General features: G+C 41.4%; 3 protein-coding genes across 3 annotated transcripts; all 3 read left to right on the forward strand.

The window, feature by feature from the left end:
• Positions 1 to 264: 264 nt before the first annotated feature.
• Positions 265 to 5,219, forward strand: LOC311242484 (protocadherin beta-16-like; the record flags this gene model as incomplete). Its single annotated transcript, XM_084331447.1, has 2 exons — positions 265 to 2,709; positions 5,202 to 5,219. 2 exons carry the CDS (start codon positions 265 to 267, stop codon positions 5,217 to 5,219), a joined length of 2,463 nt encoding a protein of 820 aa, XP_084187573.1.
• A 316-nt stretch (positions 5,220 to 5,535) lies between these two features.
• On the forward strand, positions 5,536 to 7,956 carry LOC311242485 (protocadherin gamma-A10-like; the record flags this gene model as incomplete). The annotated part of the gene is made up of 1 exon (XM_084331448.1): positions 5,536 to 7,956. The coding sequence occupies one exon, from the start codon at positions 5,536 to 5,538 to the stop codon at positions 7,954 to 7,956; it is 2,421 nt and encodes an 806-aa protein (XP_084187574.1).
• Positions 7,957 to 14,072: 6,116 nt separating this feature from the next.
• On the forward strand, positions 14,073 to 16,376 carry LOC311242486 (protocadherin gamma-A11-like; the record flags this gene model as incomplete). Its single annotated transcript, XM_084331449.1, has 1 exon — positions 14,073 to 16,376. One exon carries the CDS (start codon positions 14,073 to 14,075, stop codon positions 16,374 to 16,376), a length of 2,304 nt encoding a protein of 767 aa, XP_084187575.1.
• Between the last annotated feature and the right edge of the window lie 879 nt (positions 16,377 to 17,255).

The following is a 17,255-nucleotide window of genomic DNA, read 5'->3' on the forward strand; positions in this document are numbered from 1 at the left end:
ATAACTTTGTGTTATATCTGAAATAGGCTCATGGTGTCGCTCTGCACCAAAGCAAGGTAAAAGTATCCATGCATCCACCCATTGGTTGTCGGAATACAAAGCGTTATTCTGGTGCTGTGCTGCATTTGGTCGAGGAGGGCGATTCTAGGAGCCTGCATTGTGTTATGTTTTATACTTTGGATCAAATCAAAGAATAGGTATTTTTCAGTTTTATTTATTAACGATCGACACGGACGTTTAAACCCGGTGTGCTCAGTAAGGATCATGGGATACAACGGATTTACGCTGCCGTGCTATGGCGTTCTTTTCTTTATTCTCGCCCTGCGTTCGGCGAATGGAGACGTCAGCTACTCTATTCCGGAGGAGTTGAAACGTGGATCTGTGATTGGAAACATAGAGAGGGATCTCGGGCTCGAGGTGGGCAGACTGTCCGCTCGAAAGGCCCGTATTGATACCGAAGGGAACAGCCGTCAGTATTGTGGCGTTGATCTAAACACGGGAGACTTGGTTGTCAACGAGAGGATCGACAGAGAAGGCCTTTGTGGGAAGAAAGCATTGTGCGTCCTAAAACAGGAACTAGTGCTGGAGAATCCTCTAGAACTGCATCGCATCAACATCCGTGTTCAAGATATTAATGACAACTCGCCGCTGTTTAAAGAGGATTTATTGAAATTTGAAATTCACGAATCGGCTGACAAAGGTGCACGTTTTATTCTAGACGAGGCGCACGACGCAGACATCGGAGAGAACGGTGTTCAGGGTTATACGCTTCAAAGTAATGATCATTTCACGTTAAACGTCAACACGAAAGGCGGTGGCCGGAAATATGGTGAATTAGTGTTGGATAAAGAATTAGACCGGGAAGATAAACATGAGGTCATATTACTGCTAACAGCTCTGGATGGAGGCTCTCCTCAGAGATCAGGTACAGTAGTCATCCACGTCACTGTACTGGATGCTAATGATAACGCCCCAGTGTTTAGCCAGGCCGTCTATAAAGCCAGTCTGCCTGAAAACTCTCCTCTAGATACTGTAGTGGTTACAGTGAGTGCTACTGATGCAGACGAGGGGGTGAATGGAGAAGTGACTTATGGCTTTGATCATGTTTCCGATGAAAATAATGTTTTTTCTCTAGACCCTAAAACTGGAGAGGTGAGAGTGACGGGACCTATTGATTATGAAAAAGAATCTACATATGAGATGCAGATTAGCGCCAAAGATGCACTTGGGTTGGCGTCCTACTCATCACTGATAATTGATATTACTGATGAAAATGATAACGCCCCTGTGATTTATCTCAAATCTCTGACTAACTCTATACCAGAGAACGTACCACCTGGTACAGAGGTGGGCATCATTAACGTGCAGGATAGAGACTCTGAGAATAACAGACAGGTCCGCTGCTCCATTCAGCAAAACGTTCCTTTTAAACTGGTTCCCTCCATCAAGAACTACTATTCTCTGGTGACCACGGGAGAACTGGACCGTGAACTAGTGTCTGATTACAACATTACAATCACTGCCACCGACGAGGGTTCTCCACCTCTGTCCTCATCTAAAAGTGTTCAGTTATTTGTATCTGACGTCAACGACAACCCACCTGTGTTTGAGGAACAGTCCTACAGCGCCTCCGTGACTGAAAATAACAAACCTGGCTCCACGTTATGTTCCGTTACTGCTCGAGACCCAGACTGGAGACAGAACGGTACCGTGATTTATTCTCTGTTACCTGGTGAGGTGAACGGTGCCCCGGTGTCCTCCTATCTATCTGTTAACGGAGACACGGGGGTGATCCACGCTGTGAGGTCGTTTGATTATGAACAGTTCAGGAGCTTTAAAGTCCACGTGATGGCCAGAGACAACGGTTCTCCTCCACTCAGCAGCAACGTGACCGTCAGTGTCTTCATAACGGATGTGAATGACAACTCTCCTCAGATACTGTACCCCGCCCCGGAGGGCAACTCCTTCATGACCGAGCTGGTCCCCAAAGCTGCGCACGGGGGCTCTCTGGTGTCCAAGGTGATAGCGGTGGACGCGGACTCCGGACAGAACGCCTGGCTGTCCTATCATATAGTCAAATCCACTGATCCGGGACTTTTCACTATTGCTCTCCACAGCGGAGAGATCAGGACACAGCGGGACATTTCTGAATCTGACAGCATGAAACAGAATCTTATTGTGGCAGTGAAAGATAACGGACAGCCCTCTCTCTCTGCCACCTGCTCCATGTATTTACTTATCTCTGATAACTTGGCTGAAGTTCCAGAACTGAAAGACATGTCTTATGATGACAACAATTCCAAACTGACCTCTTATCTGATCATCGCGCTGGTGTCCGTCTCCACCTTTTTCCTGACCTTCATTATTATCATCATGGCTGTGAGGTTTTGTCGCAGGAGAAAGCCCAGACTGTTGTTTGACGGAGCGGTCGCCATCCCCAGCGCGTATCTCCCTCCCAATTACGCAGAGGTTGATGGCACAGGAACTTTACGCAGCACGTACAATTATGACGCCTATTTAACCACGGGTTCTAGAACCAGTGACTTCAACTTCGTCGGTTCTTACAATGACAACACGATGCCTGCAGACCAGACTCTGAGAAAGACTCCTGCTGACTTTGCTGAGGTGTTTGGAGACTCTGATAGTTCCCCTGAGGTAGGACTCATTCATCTCTCATTCAAATTTTTCCGCACACAGCATTACAGTTTGGTAGTATCTGACCTGTATTGTGTTGGTTACAGTCAAAATAGTATTCCTTTTTTTAAAGCCTTCTTCTCCATTATTTCCCATAAACTAGTTTCCATGAACGTGCACTGGTTACCTCATGCTGTTGTATAACGTTGCATCTACTTGTGAAGTGAAACAGGGAGGACTTTTTTAAATATGTTTTTCTCTGGGTGAATGTGAGGAATGAGATGTGTTTTGAACGACTCTGTCCATGGAACTGAAATAGCCTAATGAGTTTGTGAAAAGAATACTCTGAAAAGAAAAGCTAGGAATTAGTAAGTCATATTTCTCTCATAAATGTTTAGCCGAAGTAGCTACTTAATTAAACTTGCTACAATTCGACTCTGTCCATGGTACTGAAATAGCCTTAGATTAGTGTTGGTGGCTGCATTCACGTGACTTTCAGGATTATCTTTTCTTTCTCTCTATCAATGTGAATATGGCTCTCTTAGGCTTTATTTGATGACACTGTTCTGCATTTTAAAATCATTTGAATCCTTTTTTTGTATATCTTATTACCAGAGCCATTTCTGAATGGTGTACTACATTGGCCTATACACATATATATATATATATATATATATATCAACAGTCTGCTTAGTCGGTTTATGTTTACAACCTGTTACAGTTCTTATAATAAATTAAAGGTAATGCTACAAGTAGGCCTGCCATGGAGCCATGTATTGAAATATCCTGACGAGTTTGTGAAGAAAATACTCTGAAATTACCTGACCTGCAGTTTACCGTCCAAATTAGTTTCATCTTAAAAAGCCCCCATTATTTCCCATAAGCTAGTGTCCATGAACTTGCTCTGGTTACCTCGTACTGTTGTAGGAAGTTACATCTACTTGTGAAGTGAAAAAGGCAGTCGATTTTGAAATCATTAGGTCTCTGGGTGAATGTGAGGAATTAGATTTGTTTTTGAACGACTCTGTCCATGGTACTGAAATAACCATAGGTTAGTGTTGGAGGCTTTATTCACACGATTTTCAGGGTTATCTTTTCTTCTTTTCTTTTTTGTTTTCTTTTATTACGGATCCCCATTAGTCATCACCGCAGCAACAACTAGTCTTCCTGGGGTCCACACACAACAAAACAGTACATACATACAAAACATTATAGTAGCATACATAAACAAATATATTCCAATATTCCTACATATAAAAATAATTCCAAATAGCATTACAGTGCACACACAGAGTATCAGCTCACAGAAAATACAATAAAAGGGATTAAACTCTCAGACAGTCATATCTTTACAGTGTAAACTACAGTATCTGTGTTTTTCTTTAATGTAAAATAATTTATTTTTCTCTCAATGCTGTTTTCACATTATTTTTAAAACGTATCTTACTGGTTATCTGTGTAAGACGTTTTGGTAGTAGCAGTGTGAACGTTTCCCTACAGGCATGCCTAGTACCATACTTGTGTCGATCATGTGTACATGTTAGCTGAGAATACAAACAGATAGGTTCGCTTGAGATATATATATTCCTCATGAACAAGATCAGGCTGCAATCCAGTCTGTCTTCCTATCAATCAATGTGAATGTGGCTCTCTTAGGCCTTATTTGATGGCACTCCTCTATTTTAAAAGTATTTGCATCATTTGTTGTTGTTTTATCTGATTACCAGAGCCAATTCTGAATGGTGTTTTACATTAGCATATACATGTGTATTTATACATATACATATACATATATATATATTTCCCTTCTGCTTTGTCGGTTTGTGTTTGCAACTGGTTACAGTGCTAATCAAGAATGAAAAGTAATGCTATGGTAGTACCACCTCAATGTGTACTGAAATAGCCTGATAGTTTGTGAAAAATACTCTGAATCGAAAAACTAGGAATTAGTTAGTCATATTTCTCTTATAAATGGTTAGTCAAAATAGCTACTTAATTTAATTAAACTTACAATTATAAAAGATGAACAACAACTACAACATCATCATCATCATCATCATCATCATCATCATCAGCAACAACATCAACAACAACAACAACAACAACAACATTAGTGTTTGTCATGACTTCTCTCTAACAACAACAACATTACTTCTCTGTAACTTAAAGTAAATCAAAACAAGACTATCAAATTAAATGTTTCAGAATTTACAAAAAAGAGTCATTTGAAAACGCAAACTGACTGAACTAAGACTTCACAGGTGATTATGCTCAGAAAAATATAAACAGCTAATTCTAATCCGAATACTAGGACATTTTGGTTCCAAAGTTGTGAATGTTCCAAAGTATTTCATGTTCAAGAAAGGTGAAGGTTTCGTACCGCTCTCCATGGTGCTGAAACAGCTGTTCACCCCTCAGATTCGTCCACAAGTGGTAAAGAGCTCTGTTGACATTTCTGAAAGATTGAGCGTGTCGTTGTTCTCTGACCTATATCACAATCTTTGACAGATTATCTGTCTATAGTTACAATGAATAATGCGATGACGTTTTTACTTGATTTCATGCAGATAGTTTATGAAAGCTGAAGGCTATGATTGACGTGCATTACGTAAGGGAATGTGGTCCTACTGAATTGTTCATGCTCTTTCATATGATGTAATTATGAGGAACAACTCACAGCGTCGCTGTTCACCAGCTCAGGAAGAACATGTATATCCACCACATCCTACAGCTCTGTTGTTCGAAGCGTATTTCTACTAACAGGCTCGTCGTGGATATTTGATCGCATCGCCTCTTTGTGTAGCTTGGAACAAAATGTAATTTTTGTGATCGGGTTTGGTGGTTTTTATTGATACTTATATTACGGACTTTACTGCGCGGCTTGGTGGCTTTTCTTTCAGGATGAGACACAAAGGATTGTCTGGACTGGGCCTGCTCTGCGGCTTTGCTTTCTTTCTTCAAACGCTGCACCTCGGATTCGGAGACGTGAGCTATTCTGTTCCGGAGGAGATGAAACTGGGATCAGTAATTGGAAATATAGCCAAGGATCTCGGGCTGGAAGTTGGCAAATTATCAACTCGAAAGGCTCGCATTGTTACCGGAGGAAACAGTAAAAGATATTGTGGCATAAATCTTAGTAGCGGCACATTGACTGTAGCGGAGAGGATTGATAGAGAGGAGCTCTGCGGAGAAAAGATGTCTTGTATTATCAGGTTCGAGTTGGTTTTAGAAGCACCTCTGGAGTTGCATCGTATATCGCTACAAATCCAAGATATAAACGATAATGCGCCTATATTTCAAATGGAATTAATCAAGTTAGAAATTGGCGAATCGGCTGACAAGGGGGCTCGTTTTCGTGTGAATGAGGCCCACGACGCAGATATTGGACAAAACGCTGTTCAAAGTTATGCATTACAGCAGAATGATCATTTCGTGGTGAAAGTCCATTCTAACACAGAAGGAGGGAAATATGCAGAGTTAGTTCTAGATAAAGAATTAGACCGTGAGGAAAAACAGGAATTGAGATTATTGCTAACAGCTCTGGATGGAGGCTCTCCTCAGAGATCAGGTACTGTAGTCATCCACGTCACTGTAATGGATGCTAATGATAACGCCCCAGTGTTTAGCCAGGCCGTCTATAAAGCCAGTCTGCCTGAGAACTCTCCTCTAGATACTGTAGTGGTTACAGTGAGTGCTACTGATGCAGACGAGGGGGTGAATGGAGAAGTAATATATGCATTTAGTCGCATTTCTGACGCAGCAAGGAGAGTATTTAATTTGAATGAAAATACTGGGGAAATTAAACTGAGCGGCCCTATAGATTATGAAGAAAAATCATCATATGAAATGCGTATAGCAGCTAAAGATGGTTATGGTCTGACATCCGACGCAAAAGTAATTATAGACATCACTGATATTAATGACAATGCCCCCATAATAGATATGAATTCCCTTACTAACCCCATACCAGAGAACGTGCCACCTGGTACAGAGGTGGGCATCATTAACGTGCAGGATAGAGACTCTGAGAATAACAGACAGGTCCGCTGCTCCATTCAGCAAAACGTTCCTTTTAAACTGGTTCCCTCCATCAAGAACTACTATTCTCTGGTGACCACGGGAGAACTGGACCGTGAACTAGTGTCTGATTACAACATTACAATCACTGCCACAGACGAGGGTTCTCCACCTCTGTCCTCGTCTAAAAGTGTTCAGTTATCTGTATCTGACGTCAACGACAACCCACCTGTGTTTGAGGAACAGTCCTACAGCGCCTACGTGACTGAAAATAACAAACCTGGCTCCACGTTATGTTCCGTTACTGCTCGAGACCCAGACTGGAGACAGAACGGTACCGTGATTTATTCTCTGTTACCTGGTGAGGTGAACGGTGCCCCGGTGTCCTCCTATCTATCTGTTAACGGAGACACGGGGGTGATCCACGCTGTGAGGTCGTTTGATTATGAACAGTTCAGGAGCTTTAAAGTCCACGTGATGGCCAGAGACAACGGTTCTCCTCCACTCAGCAGCAACGTGACCGTCAGTGTCTTCATAACGGATGTGAATGACAACTCTCCTCAGATACTGTACCCCGCCCCGGAGGGCAACTCCTTCATGACCGAGCTGGTCCCCAAAGCTGCGCACGGGGGCTCTCTGGTGTCCAAGGTGATAGCGGTGGACGCGGACTCCGGACAGAACGCCTGGCTGTCCTATCATATAGTCAAATCCACTGATCCGGGACTTTTCACTATTGCTCTCCACAGCGGAGAGATCAGGACACAGCGGGACATTTCTGAATCTGACAGCATGAAACAGAACCTTATTGTGGCAGTGAAAGATAACGGACAGCCCTCTCTCTCTGCCACCTGCTCCATGTATTTACTTATCTCTGATAACTTGGCTGAAGTTCCAGAACTGAAAGACATGTCTTATGATGACAACAATTCCAAACTGACCTCTTATCTGATCATCGCGCTGGTGTCCGTCTCCACCTTTTTCCTGACCTTCATTATTATCATCATGGCTGTGAGGTTTTGTCGCAGGAGAAAGCCCAGACTGTTGTTTGACGGAGCGGTCGCCATCCCCAGCGCGTATCTCCCTCCCAATTACGCAGAGGTTGATGGCACAGGAACTTTACGCAGCACGTACAATTATGACGCCTATTTAACCACAGGTTCTAGAACCAGTGACTTCAACTTCGTCAGTTCTTACAATGACAACACGATGCCTGCAGACCAGACTCTGAGAAAGACTCCAGCTGACTTTGCTGAGGTGTTCGGAGATTCTGATGGGTCACCTGAGGTAGGCATAATACATTTATAATTATTTCATCCGAAAATGCTTCATTAACACTTCACCAACACTTCATACCCCATTTAAGAGCTCCTATACAAATCCTTCATGGCCGACTAAGTAAAGATACATTTATTCAGTCATATAAGTTGTTTTTATAGTGGTTGAGGGCAATTTACGTGTCATGTTTTAATGCAGGCATGTTGTCAGATAATACTCATAGGCACTTGTTTTTCTGTATTGGTTGTGAAAATGGTCCTGAAACCATTATTTCTTGACTCATGACTTTCATCTGTCACATTTACTCTATTCAACGTCAGTACTATTTTCTGCTGAGGTGTTCGGAGACTCTGATGGGTCCCCTGAGGTATATGGTCTAATATGACAACTGTTTCCTGTCTTTCACGTACATCAACTAAACAAGATGTGACAACTCAGTGATATCATATAGCCTGATTGACGTCTGATTTTCCCACCACTTTCATGCATTTTGGTTTCTATATTGGTGCTTCAATCTCTATGTGCTCTTTGTCACCTACTGACTCTGTCACTTACTTTGGTTAAATGTAGCTGGGAAATATATTTTATTTACACAGATTAGCCTACTTCCTATGGATTAGAGAAATACAGATTAGGACAACATGAATATATAGGAACAGGCCATTTTATTTGTATGTTTGGGTTTTCTCCATTACTCTGATCTGAATTCTGAATACATTACATGCCTTTTGGTTGACACTTTTTTACTAATTTAAATCCATACCGTTGTGTGTGTATTAGCAGTGATACACCCAGTGGGAATCACACTCCTTACCTCCAAGAAAGAGGGTGATGCCTTGCTTCACCTATTGACACATAGGGTGAATGCTTTTCTTTTTTATTGTGATTGAAATATTTGGTTGACTCTGCCTGGCTCTGTTTGCTCATATTAATTAGATCTCTTTTGAATGTTTTTGTGCTATTTAGATTACATTTGTTTATGTCTTGTGGTTCAAACATATAGTGTTTTATTTAACTTTGTCCAAATCCTTCCATGGGGATTTCCTCTTTTAGTTCTACTTTGGTGAACACTTGCAGATATAATGTGTTACGATCCATGTATAACACACATATGATTCTACTTCTAGCCTGTTCTACAGCAATACACTTGGCAATTATAATGTCTTCCTTGGTAGCTTATGATGTATAGGCTTGGTGAGAAAGGCAAGTGTCCAGACTGACTATAATGTTTGTGGCATAATAGACTGTGTGTATAATGTTTCCTAGTGTTGCTGGATATCTATACGCTTGTGTCTGCTGGTCAATTTATGTTGGTCAAAAGTTGTCATGTATGTGTTGTTGAGTATGTAGTTGCCTGTTATTCTGATTGGTATACACTTTATTTTACATTTTGTATATACTTTCAATAAATTGTTTTGCCATGTTTTTGTTTATGTCAGCTATTATGTTAGCTCTCTCTCTCTAACTCTCTCTCTCTCTCTTTCATTTTTTCTTTCTCTTTCTCTTTCTCTCTCTTTCTCTCTCTGTCTATCAAACATGAAAAAAGGGACTACAACAATAATTATTTTAAGTCTGTAAATTTAAATGTCTGGTGCATTCATAGCTAAAGAACATCGAGGTTGAGTACTTGCAGGTGATGTGTCACATTCACACTGAAAGTGACTTTACAAGAGCAAATACATGGGCTGCCCAATACATTTCAAAACAGGCATATGGTTCTTAGTCTGGTTCAATTAGTGAACCTTCTGCTTAGTGTCTCTGTCCATGGTGCTGATTGCTTTTCAACTTTTTATGCATCATTCAGGGACTATTTACTACACTGTAACTGCCCTTAACAATGACGAGCCTCTTGTTAAAACAACACAAGTAACAACTGTATGTGAGAAGATTAGTAACTACTCCTCTTTTCAGAGGCAAGTGTCAGAAAATGTTTAGTCCATCAATGTGTGAGCTCTCCAGTTCAACACTGAACAGTGTTACTGACCCTTAGCTGCCAGAGATGTACCTTCCTGCTGATGTGGTGTACACAACTTGTAAGTTGCTTTGGACAAAAGTGTTCAGCTAAATTACTAATTATAAATGTAAATGAAACAGGCCTAGAGTTCTAACATTATGAACTTACACTGTAAACACAAAATGCTAATTGTTAGTGGTGTTATTCTTACAGCCATGTCTCATATTTGCCAAAGGTGCCACTGTGTTCTCAGTGGTTCTGTGCACTGCATAACATAATTAATATTTCTGCTTCAGGCCAGGCTGCCCAGACTCATCACAATATACAAACAGATTGTAGGCCAGTCACTATGTTACTTGTTAGCAGATGTCCCTTGCTGCCTACAATGACACATTGTTACACAGCTTATTTACAGTATCTTGTATGACCTCCTCCATGTCCTCCTTGCAGAATAGCATGCTTTCAAACAGGTGGTCAAGGGTCAAACAGGTTAGGCTAACAGATGCAATTAAAACGAAAGGCATGCATTATTTTAAACTACTAAACCCATATGATCTCTTGTTTGCTGTGAGCTAGGTGTGATAACGGCTTCTGTGTAATCACCATGTTGTCCTCTGGTCTACAAGGACAAAGCATGTGGCTGTACGACCGAAGTCCATTTGTGGAGAAGATTCTGTGACTCCATGAATTCAGAGCCCTGTTCATTGTCTATGGAGAAGCTCCAGATCCCTATCAGCTCTGTCCTAACCATCAAAGGAACTTTCTAGAAAAGCTGAAGCTAATGAGGACAGCTAGCAGCCCTGTACCAAGTAACTGTCAAAGGAACTTTCTTTAAAAGATTAAGCTAAGGAGGACAGCTTAGATTTGACGACGACAAAGCACATTATGACAGGTGGTTGTGTTTCTCACTAAATGCAGCTGAAGCCGTGGTCACTTCAATATAGACTTTCGACCACCATTTGAGCACTTTTTATGATATAATAGGGTTTTTCGTTTCATTTCTATGTGAAGATAATTAGAAAAATTACGTTTTTGAACTTGAGTTGACGTGAGTGGGTTGGAGGAGAGGGTGACGTGGATTATGAATAATGAATAATGTTGTCAGTAGTATATATAGTATTGCATGTGTTCATCGATTTTCATGGGACATTTGCATTGAATAAATACTTTTTAGCGTTTGTATCGTAAGCATAAAGTTATTTACACCAGTCAGAATATTTAGATGAAGTGGGGTTTCTCTCTCAGGAGTACCTCCTCTGTTCTGGTAGACCTTTGCATGACCCTTGATAACAAACTGAACAAATTTACCCTGAGCTGTTTGGAGAGAGAAAAAAGCAGCGTGGATATTCGTATATGTGGCATCGCTGTGGAATTGACCATTTCATTGAACCCGTTTCTTGTTTAACTTAATCTGTAATTATGATAAATAACTTGTCTATTTCTCATTGCTTGGCAGTCGATTGCCTATAGTTTTGACGAAAAATGCAAACGCTTTGGCTCACATGTAACTTATATTTTTGTGCATAATGGCGGCCGATGCCGTTAGGAACTGATTAGACTGTTCCCTGTTCCCGCTTTTTCCAACAATATTAAAAAATAAGTATTCCTTCATAACAAGCAATGTTGTAATTGTTATATTGCTACAATGTTTTATTTTGTTTTGAATTTGATAGACTTTATTGATTTGAAAATATTGTTTTGGATCTCTCTCTCTCTCTCTCTCTCTCTCTCTCTCTCTCTCTCTCTCTCTCTCTCTCTCTCTCTCTCTCTCTCTTTGTCTGGAGGTGGTGGCAGAGGGGAGGACGAGGAGGAAGCTGCATGTACGCTATCCTCGAGAACCCCTGCCACCCCCTCCATGATGAGCTGACCGCAATGAGGTCCACGTTTAGCCACAGACGTATCCCCCCCCCCCCCCCCCCCCCCCCCCACATACCACAAAGCGCTTCGGGCAGTCCTTTGTGCAGGTGGCGAAAGGTCAATTAGGCTCCACAGCCAGGCAGGGCCCGGACGGGCTAACTGCCGTGGACTGGAGGAGCTTATTTGTGGAGTGTAATTAATTAACAACATGTTTAGACTCTTTTTTATTTATTTATTTTTTACCACTTTTAGCTAAATATTTGATCCCTATTTTAGTTTTTAGCTGTTTCTTAGCCTACGTATTATGTCCGTCTTTGTTTTTAACACATACTAACTAATATGTTATAACTGTTTTTAAATGGCTGTTGATGCTGTGATGGACACCTGAACCTCCACTCTGGGATAAATAAAAGGTTTTCAATCAATTCAATCTCTCTCTCTCTCCGTCACGTATATTTGCTCTGTCCGTGGTGCTGATTTGCATGCCACCTGTTGATGCAGTCAAACTGTTTGCCGTCTCTTGGATCATGTTCTCTTGACTAATTTTAACAATTGTGTGTCAATTAGTAAGTTGATGTAGCTAGAGCTATTTCATATGTAGCAACATTTAAATCGAATGTATACCTTTAGACTGGGGGGTTATACGCTGGCTAATAAGCTGGTAGAAATGTAATAAAAATTAAATGCATCTTTTTAAGTCAAATGTCAATGTAATTGTTACATTGTAAATTAATTCAAAACACTTTAATTAGCTTCGCAAAAAAGTGCCAAAGGCTTGACAATAATTGCATAAATGCATCTTTATAATAGCTGTAGGCCCTGTCTGGATAAAATAGGTAAACCGTAATAATACTAAATTATTATTATTATTATTATTAAATTATTATTATTATAAAATGTACTTTGATAGACTTTAAACACATTTCTACTTGGGCTAATCTAACTTTGATAACATTTTTCTTTACGAACCTCCGTGTTTTTGTTACATCTGTTTAGTTTATCTTTCTATTATTGCATTTTCTAAGTTAAGTCGATTTCTCTTGTTTAGGCTACTGGTTTTTGAGAGAGGAAATTACTTTAATTAGCACTTTTTCATTGTCAGGGTTCGACATTCTTTCATGTAAAATGTGAAAAGCCGAATTTCGAAATATTCCTGCTTCTATTTTCACGCAAGAGTGTTGATATAGTGCCACATTTTGTGAGCCGTTCCTCTCCTAATATCCGCTATTTTAAAGCTATAGTCTACTAGAGAACACGTGTCCGTTGTTCCATAGGCCTTTTTTAAAGGCAGCGATGTGTAAATAATAACATTAATTATGGCCCCGTTCCTTTGAGGTGAGCCAGAGTCAGGCCCTGGTATTGTGCCTGCGGTCTCACTGCAGTGGCTGAGACACACCTAACTGGAACAGGATCATAACATAATATGTTATTAATTATGTATATATTTTACCCTGTGATGACACGTCAAAATGTGACACGGGCCTGTTGCGTTAACACGTCTCTCGTCAATATTGCCGAATCAATTCTCCACCACAGGATCAACTCTCACTTATTTCGACATTACAGCAACATTCAGTTTTTGAATCAAGCTTATTTTTTTCTTGCGTGTGTCCATTTTTCAGGAAATAATTGGCTTTGAAGACATTTTTTAATTATAATTTTTTTATACCCACGGTTATGGTGTCTTTAGTCTGGTGTTATTTTCATGCAGACATAACCATTAGATAAGTGCGGTAAGGGTTTGATTAGAAGAAAAAAACAAATATATTATATAACTTACTACTAATGACGCCATGCTCTATTGACTTTAATCATGGTTGCTTTTCAAATGTATGCTTAAAATGTTGTATATATTTATTTTTTACATAATTTGTTTAGACTAGGGTATCATTTAATATATTTTTGTTTAGCTTTAATCCGTGGTATTAACTCGTGATTGAATTTATGCGGAACGGAAGGCAATTTAGCTATTTATTAATTCGTTTGTTTTATTTATTTTTATTTATTGTCTGATATTTCTAAACTCGACTCATGGTGTCGCTATGCACCAGGCTAGGTAAAATAGCTCTACTCTTGCCACCCTTGTGTAGATATATGCACAGCGGTATTCTTGTCTTGCTGTTGACCGGCGAGGATGCACGCACAATAACCGTGGATTATTCGTGTTTTTTCATTTTGTGATACTGCTACCCCCTTACGAGGAATACTTCTCTCTAAGAACCACAGAGCCGCGATGGGGCTCAACGGATTCACGTTCCAGATATGTTGCTTCGTCGTCTTTCTTGTCGCCTGGGATTCCGCATATGGAGACGTGAGCTATTCTTTTCCGGAGGAGATGAAACGTGGATCCGTCATTGGAAACATAGCTAAGGATCTCGGACTGGGGACGAGCAAACTATCCACTAGAAAGGCTCGCATTGACACCGACGGGAACGACAAACGTTATTGTGACATAAACCTGAGCAGCGGAGATTTGATTGTTGCCGAGAGGATCGACAGAGAGGGCCTTTGTGCAGAAAAGGCGTTGTGCGTTCTGAAACACGAACTTGTGCTGGAGAATCCTTTAGAACTGCATCGCATCAGCCTTCACGTTCAAGATATCAATGATAACTCCCCGCTATTTAAAGAGGACTCTATCAATATAGAAATGAGCGAATCAGCGGTAAAAGGGTCTCGTTTCTTAATAGAGGAGGCCCATGACGCGGATATAGGACAGAATTCAGTTCAGAGATACACTCTTCAAAATAACGAGAATTTCATTTTGGCTGTTGATGGTAACACAGTCGAGCTTGTTCTCGACAAAGAGCTTGATCGCGAGAAACTAGAGGAAATAAATTTGCTTATAACAGCCGTGGATGGCGGCTCTCCTCAGAGATCAGGTACTGTAGTCATCCACGTCACTGTCCTGGATGCTAATGATAACGCCCCAGTGTTTAGCCAGGCCGTCTATAAAGCCAGTCTGCCTGAAAACTCTCCTCTAGATACTGTAGTGGTTACAGTGAGTGCTACTGATGCAGACGAGGGAGTGAATGGAGAAGTGACGTATGAATTTGGCCATGTTTCTGATGATGTGATGAAAATATTTAATATTGACCGTAAAACAGGTGAAATAAGAGTTATTGGAACTATTGACTTTGAAAGTGTTTCTTCATTTGAACTCCGTGTTAAAGCAAAGGATGGATTGGGGTTATCCTCATACACAAAGGTAATCATTGACATCACGGATGTGAATGACAACGCCCCTGTGATATATCTAAAGTCTCTCACTAACTCCATACCAGAGAACGTGCCACCTAGTACAGAGGTGGGCATCATTAACGTGCAGGATAGAGACTCTGAGAATAACAGACAGGTCCGCTGCTCCATTCGGCAAAACGTTCCTTTTAAACTGGTTCCCTCCATCAAGAACTACTATTCTCTGGTGACCACGGGAGAACTGGACCGTGAACTAGTGTCTGATTACAACATTACAATCAGTGCCACCGACGAGGGTTCTCCACCTCTGTCCTCGTCTAAAAGTGTTCAGTTATCTGTATCTGACGTCAACGACAACCCACCTGTGTTTGAGGAACAGTACTACAGGGCCTACGTGACCGAGAATAACAAACCTGGCTCCACGTTATGTTCTGTTACTGCTCGAGACCCAGACTGGAGACAGAACGGTACCGTGATTTATTCTCTGTTACCTGGTGAGGTGAACGGTGCGCCGGTGTCCTCCTATCTATCTGTTAACGGAGACACGGGGGTGATCCACGCTGTGAGGTCGTTTGATTATGAACAGTTCAGGAGCTTTAAAGTCCACGTGATGGCCAGAGACAACGGTTCTCCTCCACTCAGCAGCAACGTGACCGTCAGTGTCTTCATAACGGATGTGAATGACAACTCTCCTCAGATACTGTACCCCGCCCCGGAGGGCAACTCCTTCATGACCGAGCTGGTCCCCAAAGCTGCGCACGGGGGCTCTCTGGTGTCCAAGGTGATAGCGGTGGACGCGGACTCCGGACAGAACGCCTGGCTGTCCTATCATATAGTCAAATCCACTGATCCGGGACTTTTCACTATTGCTCTCCACAGCGGAGAGATCAGGACACAGCGGGACATTTCTGAATCTGACAGCATGAAACAGAACCTTATTGTGGCAGTGAAAGATAACGGACAGCCCTCTCTCTCTGCCACCTGCTCCATGTATTTACTTATCTCTGATAACTTGGCTGAAGTTCCAGAACTGAAAGACATGTCTTATGATGACAACAATTCCAAACTGACCTCTTATCTGATCATCGCGCTGGTGTCCGTCTCCACCTTTTTCCTGACCTTCATTATTATCATCATGGCTGTGAGGTTTTGTCGCAGGAGAAAGCCCAGACTGTTGTTTGACGGAGCGGTCGCCATCCCCAGCGCGTATCTCCCTCCCAATTACGCAGAGGTTGATGGCACAGGAACTTTACGCAGCACGTACAATTATGACGCCTATTTAACCACGGGTTCTAGAACCAGTGACTTCAACTTCGTCGGATCTTACAATGACAACACGATGCCTGCAGACCAGACTCTGAGAAAGACTCCAACTGACTTTGCTGAGGTGTTCGGTGACTCTGATGGTTCCCCTGAGGTAGGGCGGCCATTTGAGTCGTGTTAGAGCAGTCCATGTACCACATTTTAGTTTCATGCATCAAAATACAGTTGCAGTGCAGTTAAAAAAAATTATTCAGTAGGTAAACATTGCTTTCAAATGTAACTTATATTTATTCTCTATAAGTTCATGTAAATACATGTAAATGTATAGTCGATTCAATTGATGTCAGAGAATAATATTGCATCTCATTTCACATCATCTACCACCATCATCACCATCAAAGCAAACATGTTCAGTCTATGTCGTGGCAACTTAGACAATCTGGCTCCAAACGCATTGTTGTTGTTGTTCATGAAGATCTCACGGGAGTGTTCAGTTGCTGTGTGTTGATGACATCTTAGAGGAGGTTTTTGGGGGGGGGGGGGGTGTCATGCTCATAGGCTATTTGTGAGAGGCCTTCAGATGGCCGGTCTCAGCATGAGGAAGGCCAAACTGCAGAGTCTTCCTCAGTATTTTGTTATCATTAGACACTGTACAGTCTAACAGAGACATTGCTTTCCCTTGACTCTGTAGGTTACTGTGCTGTCAGGCTATGTGTGCTGTACAGTATGTATCAACCTGTTCCTGAATATCTGAATTAATTTACATTGTTTATATCCCTGTCCTGTTTGTAATATGTGGAGACAAACTGCGTGTGTGCGTTTGTGAGAGATAGAGAGAGACTGCGTGTGAGAGAGAGAGAGAGACAGAGAGACTGCGTATGAGAGAGAGAGGTATGCAGATATATTCATACAGATATACATACATATACTGTATATACAGTGGCAGTGTTGTTGTAGACTATAGGTTGAGGTTGATAGTTTTGGTTACAGTGTAAGGCAGTAGATATATGGTATAGATTGAGTATAGGCAACCGAGGTCAGAGTTCATACAGTGTGGGAA

The sequence above is a fragment of the Notolepis coatsorum genome (genome assembly GCF_963971535.1).
Source record: "Notolepis coatsorum genome assembly, chromosome: 16".
Lineage (NCBI taxonomy): Eukaryota > Metazoa > Chordata > Actinopteri > Aulopiformes > Paralepididae > Notolepis > Notolepis coatsorum.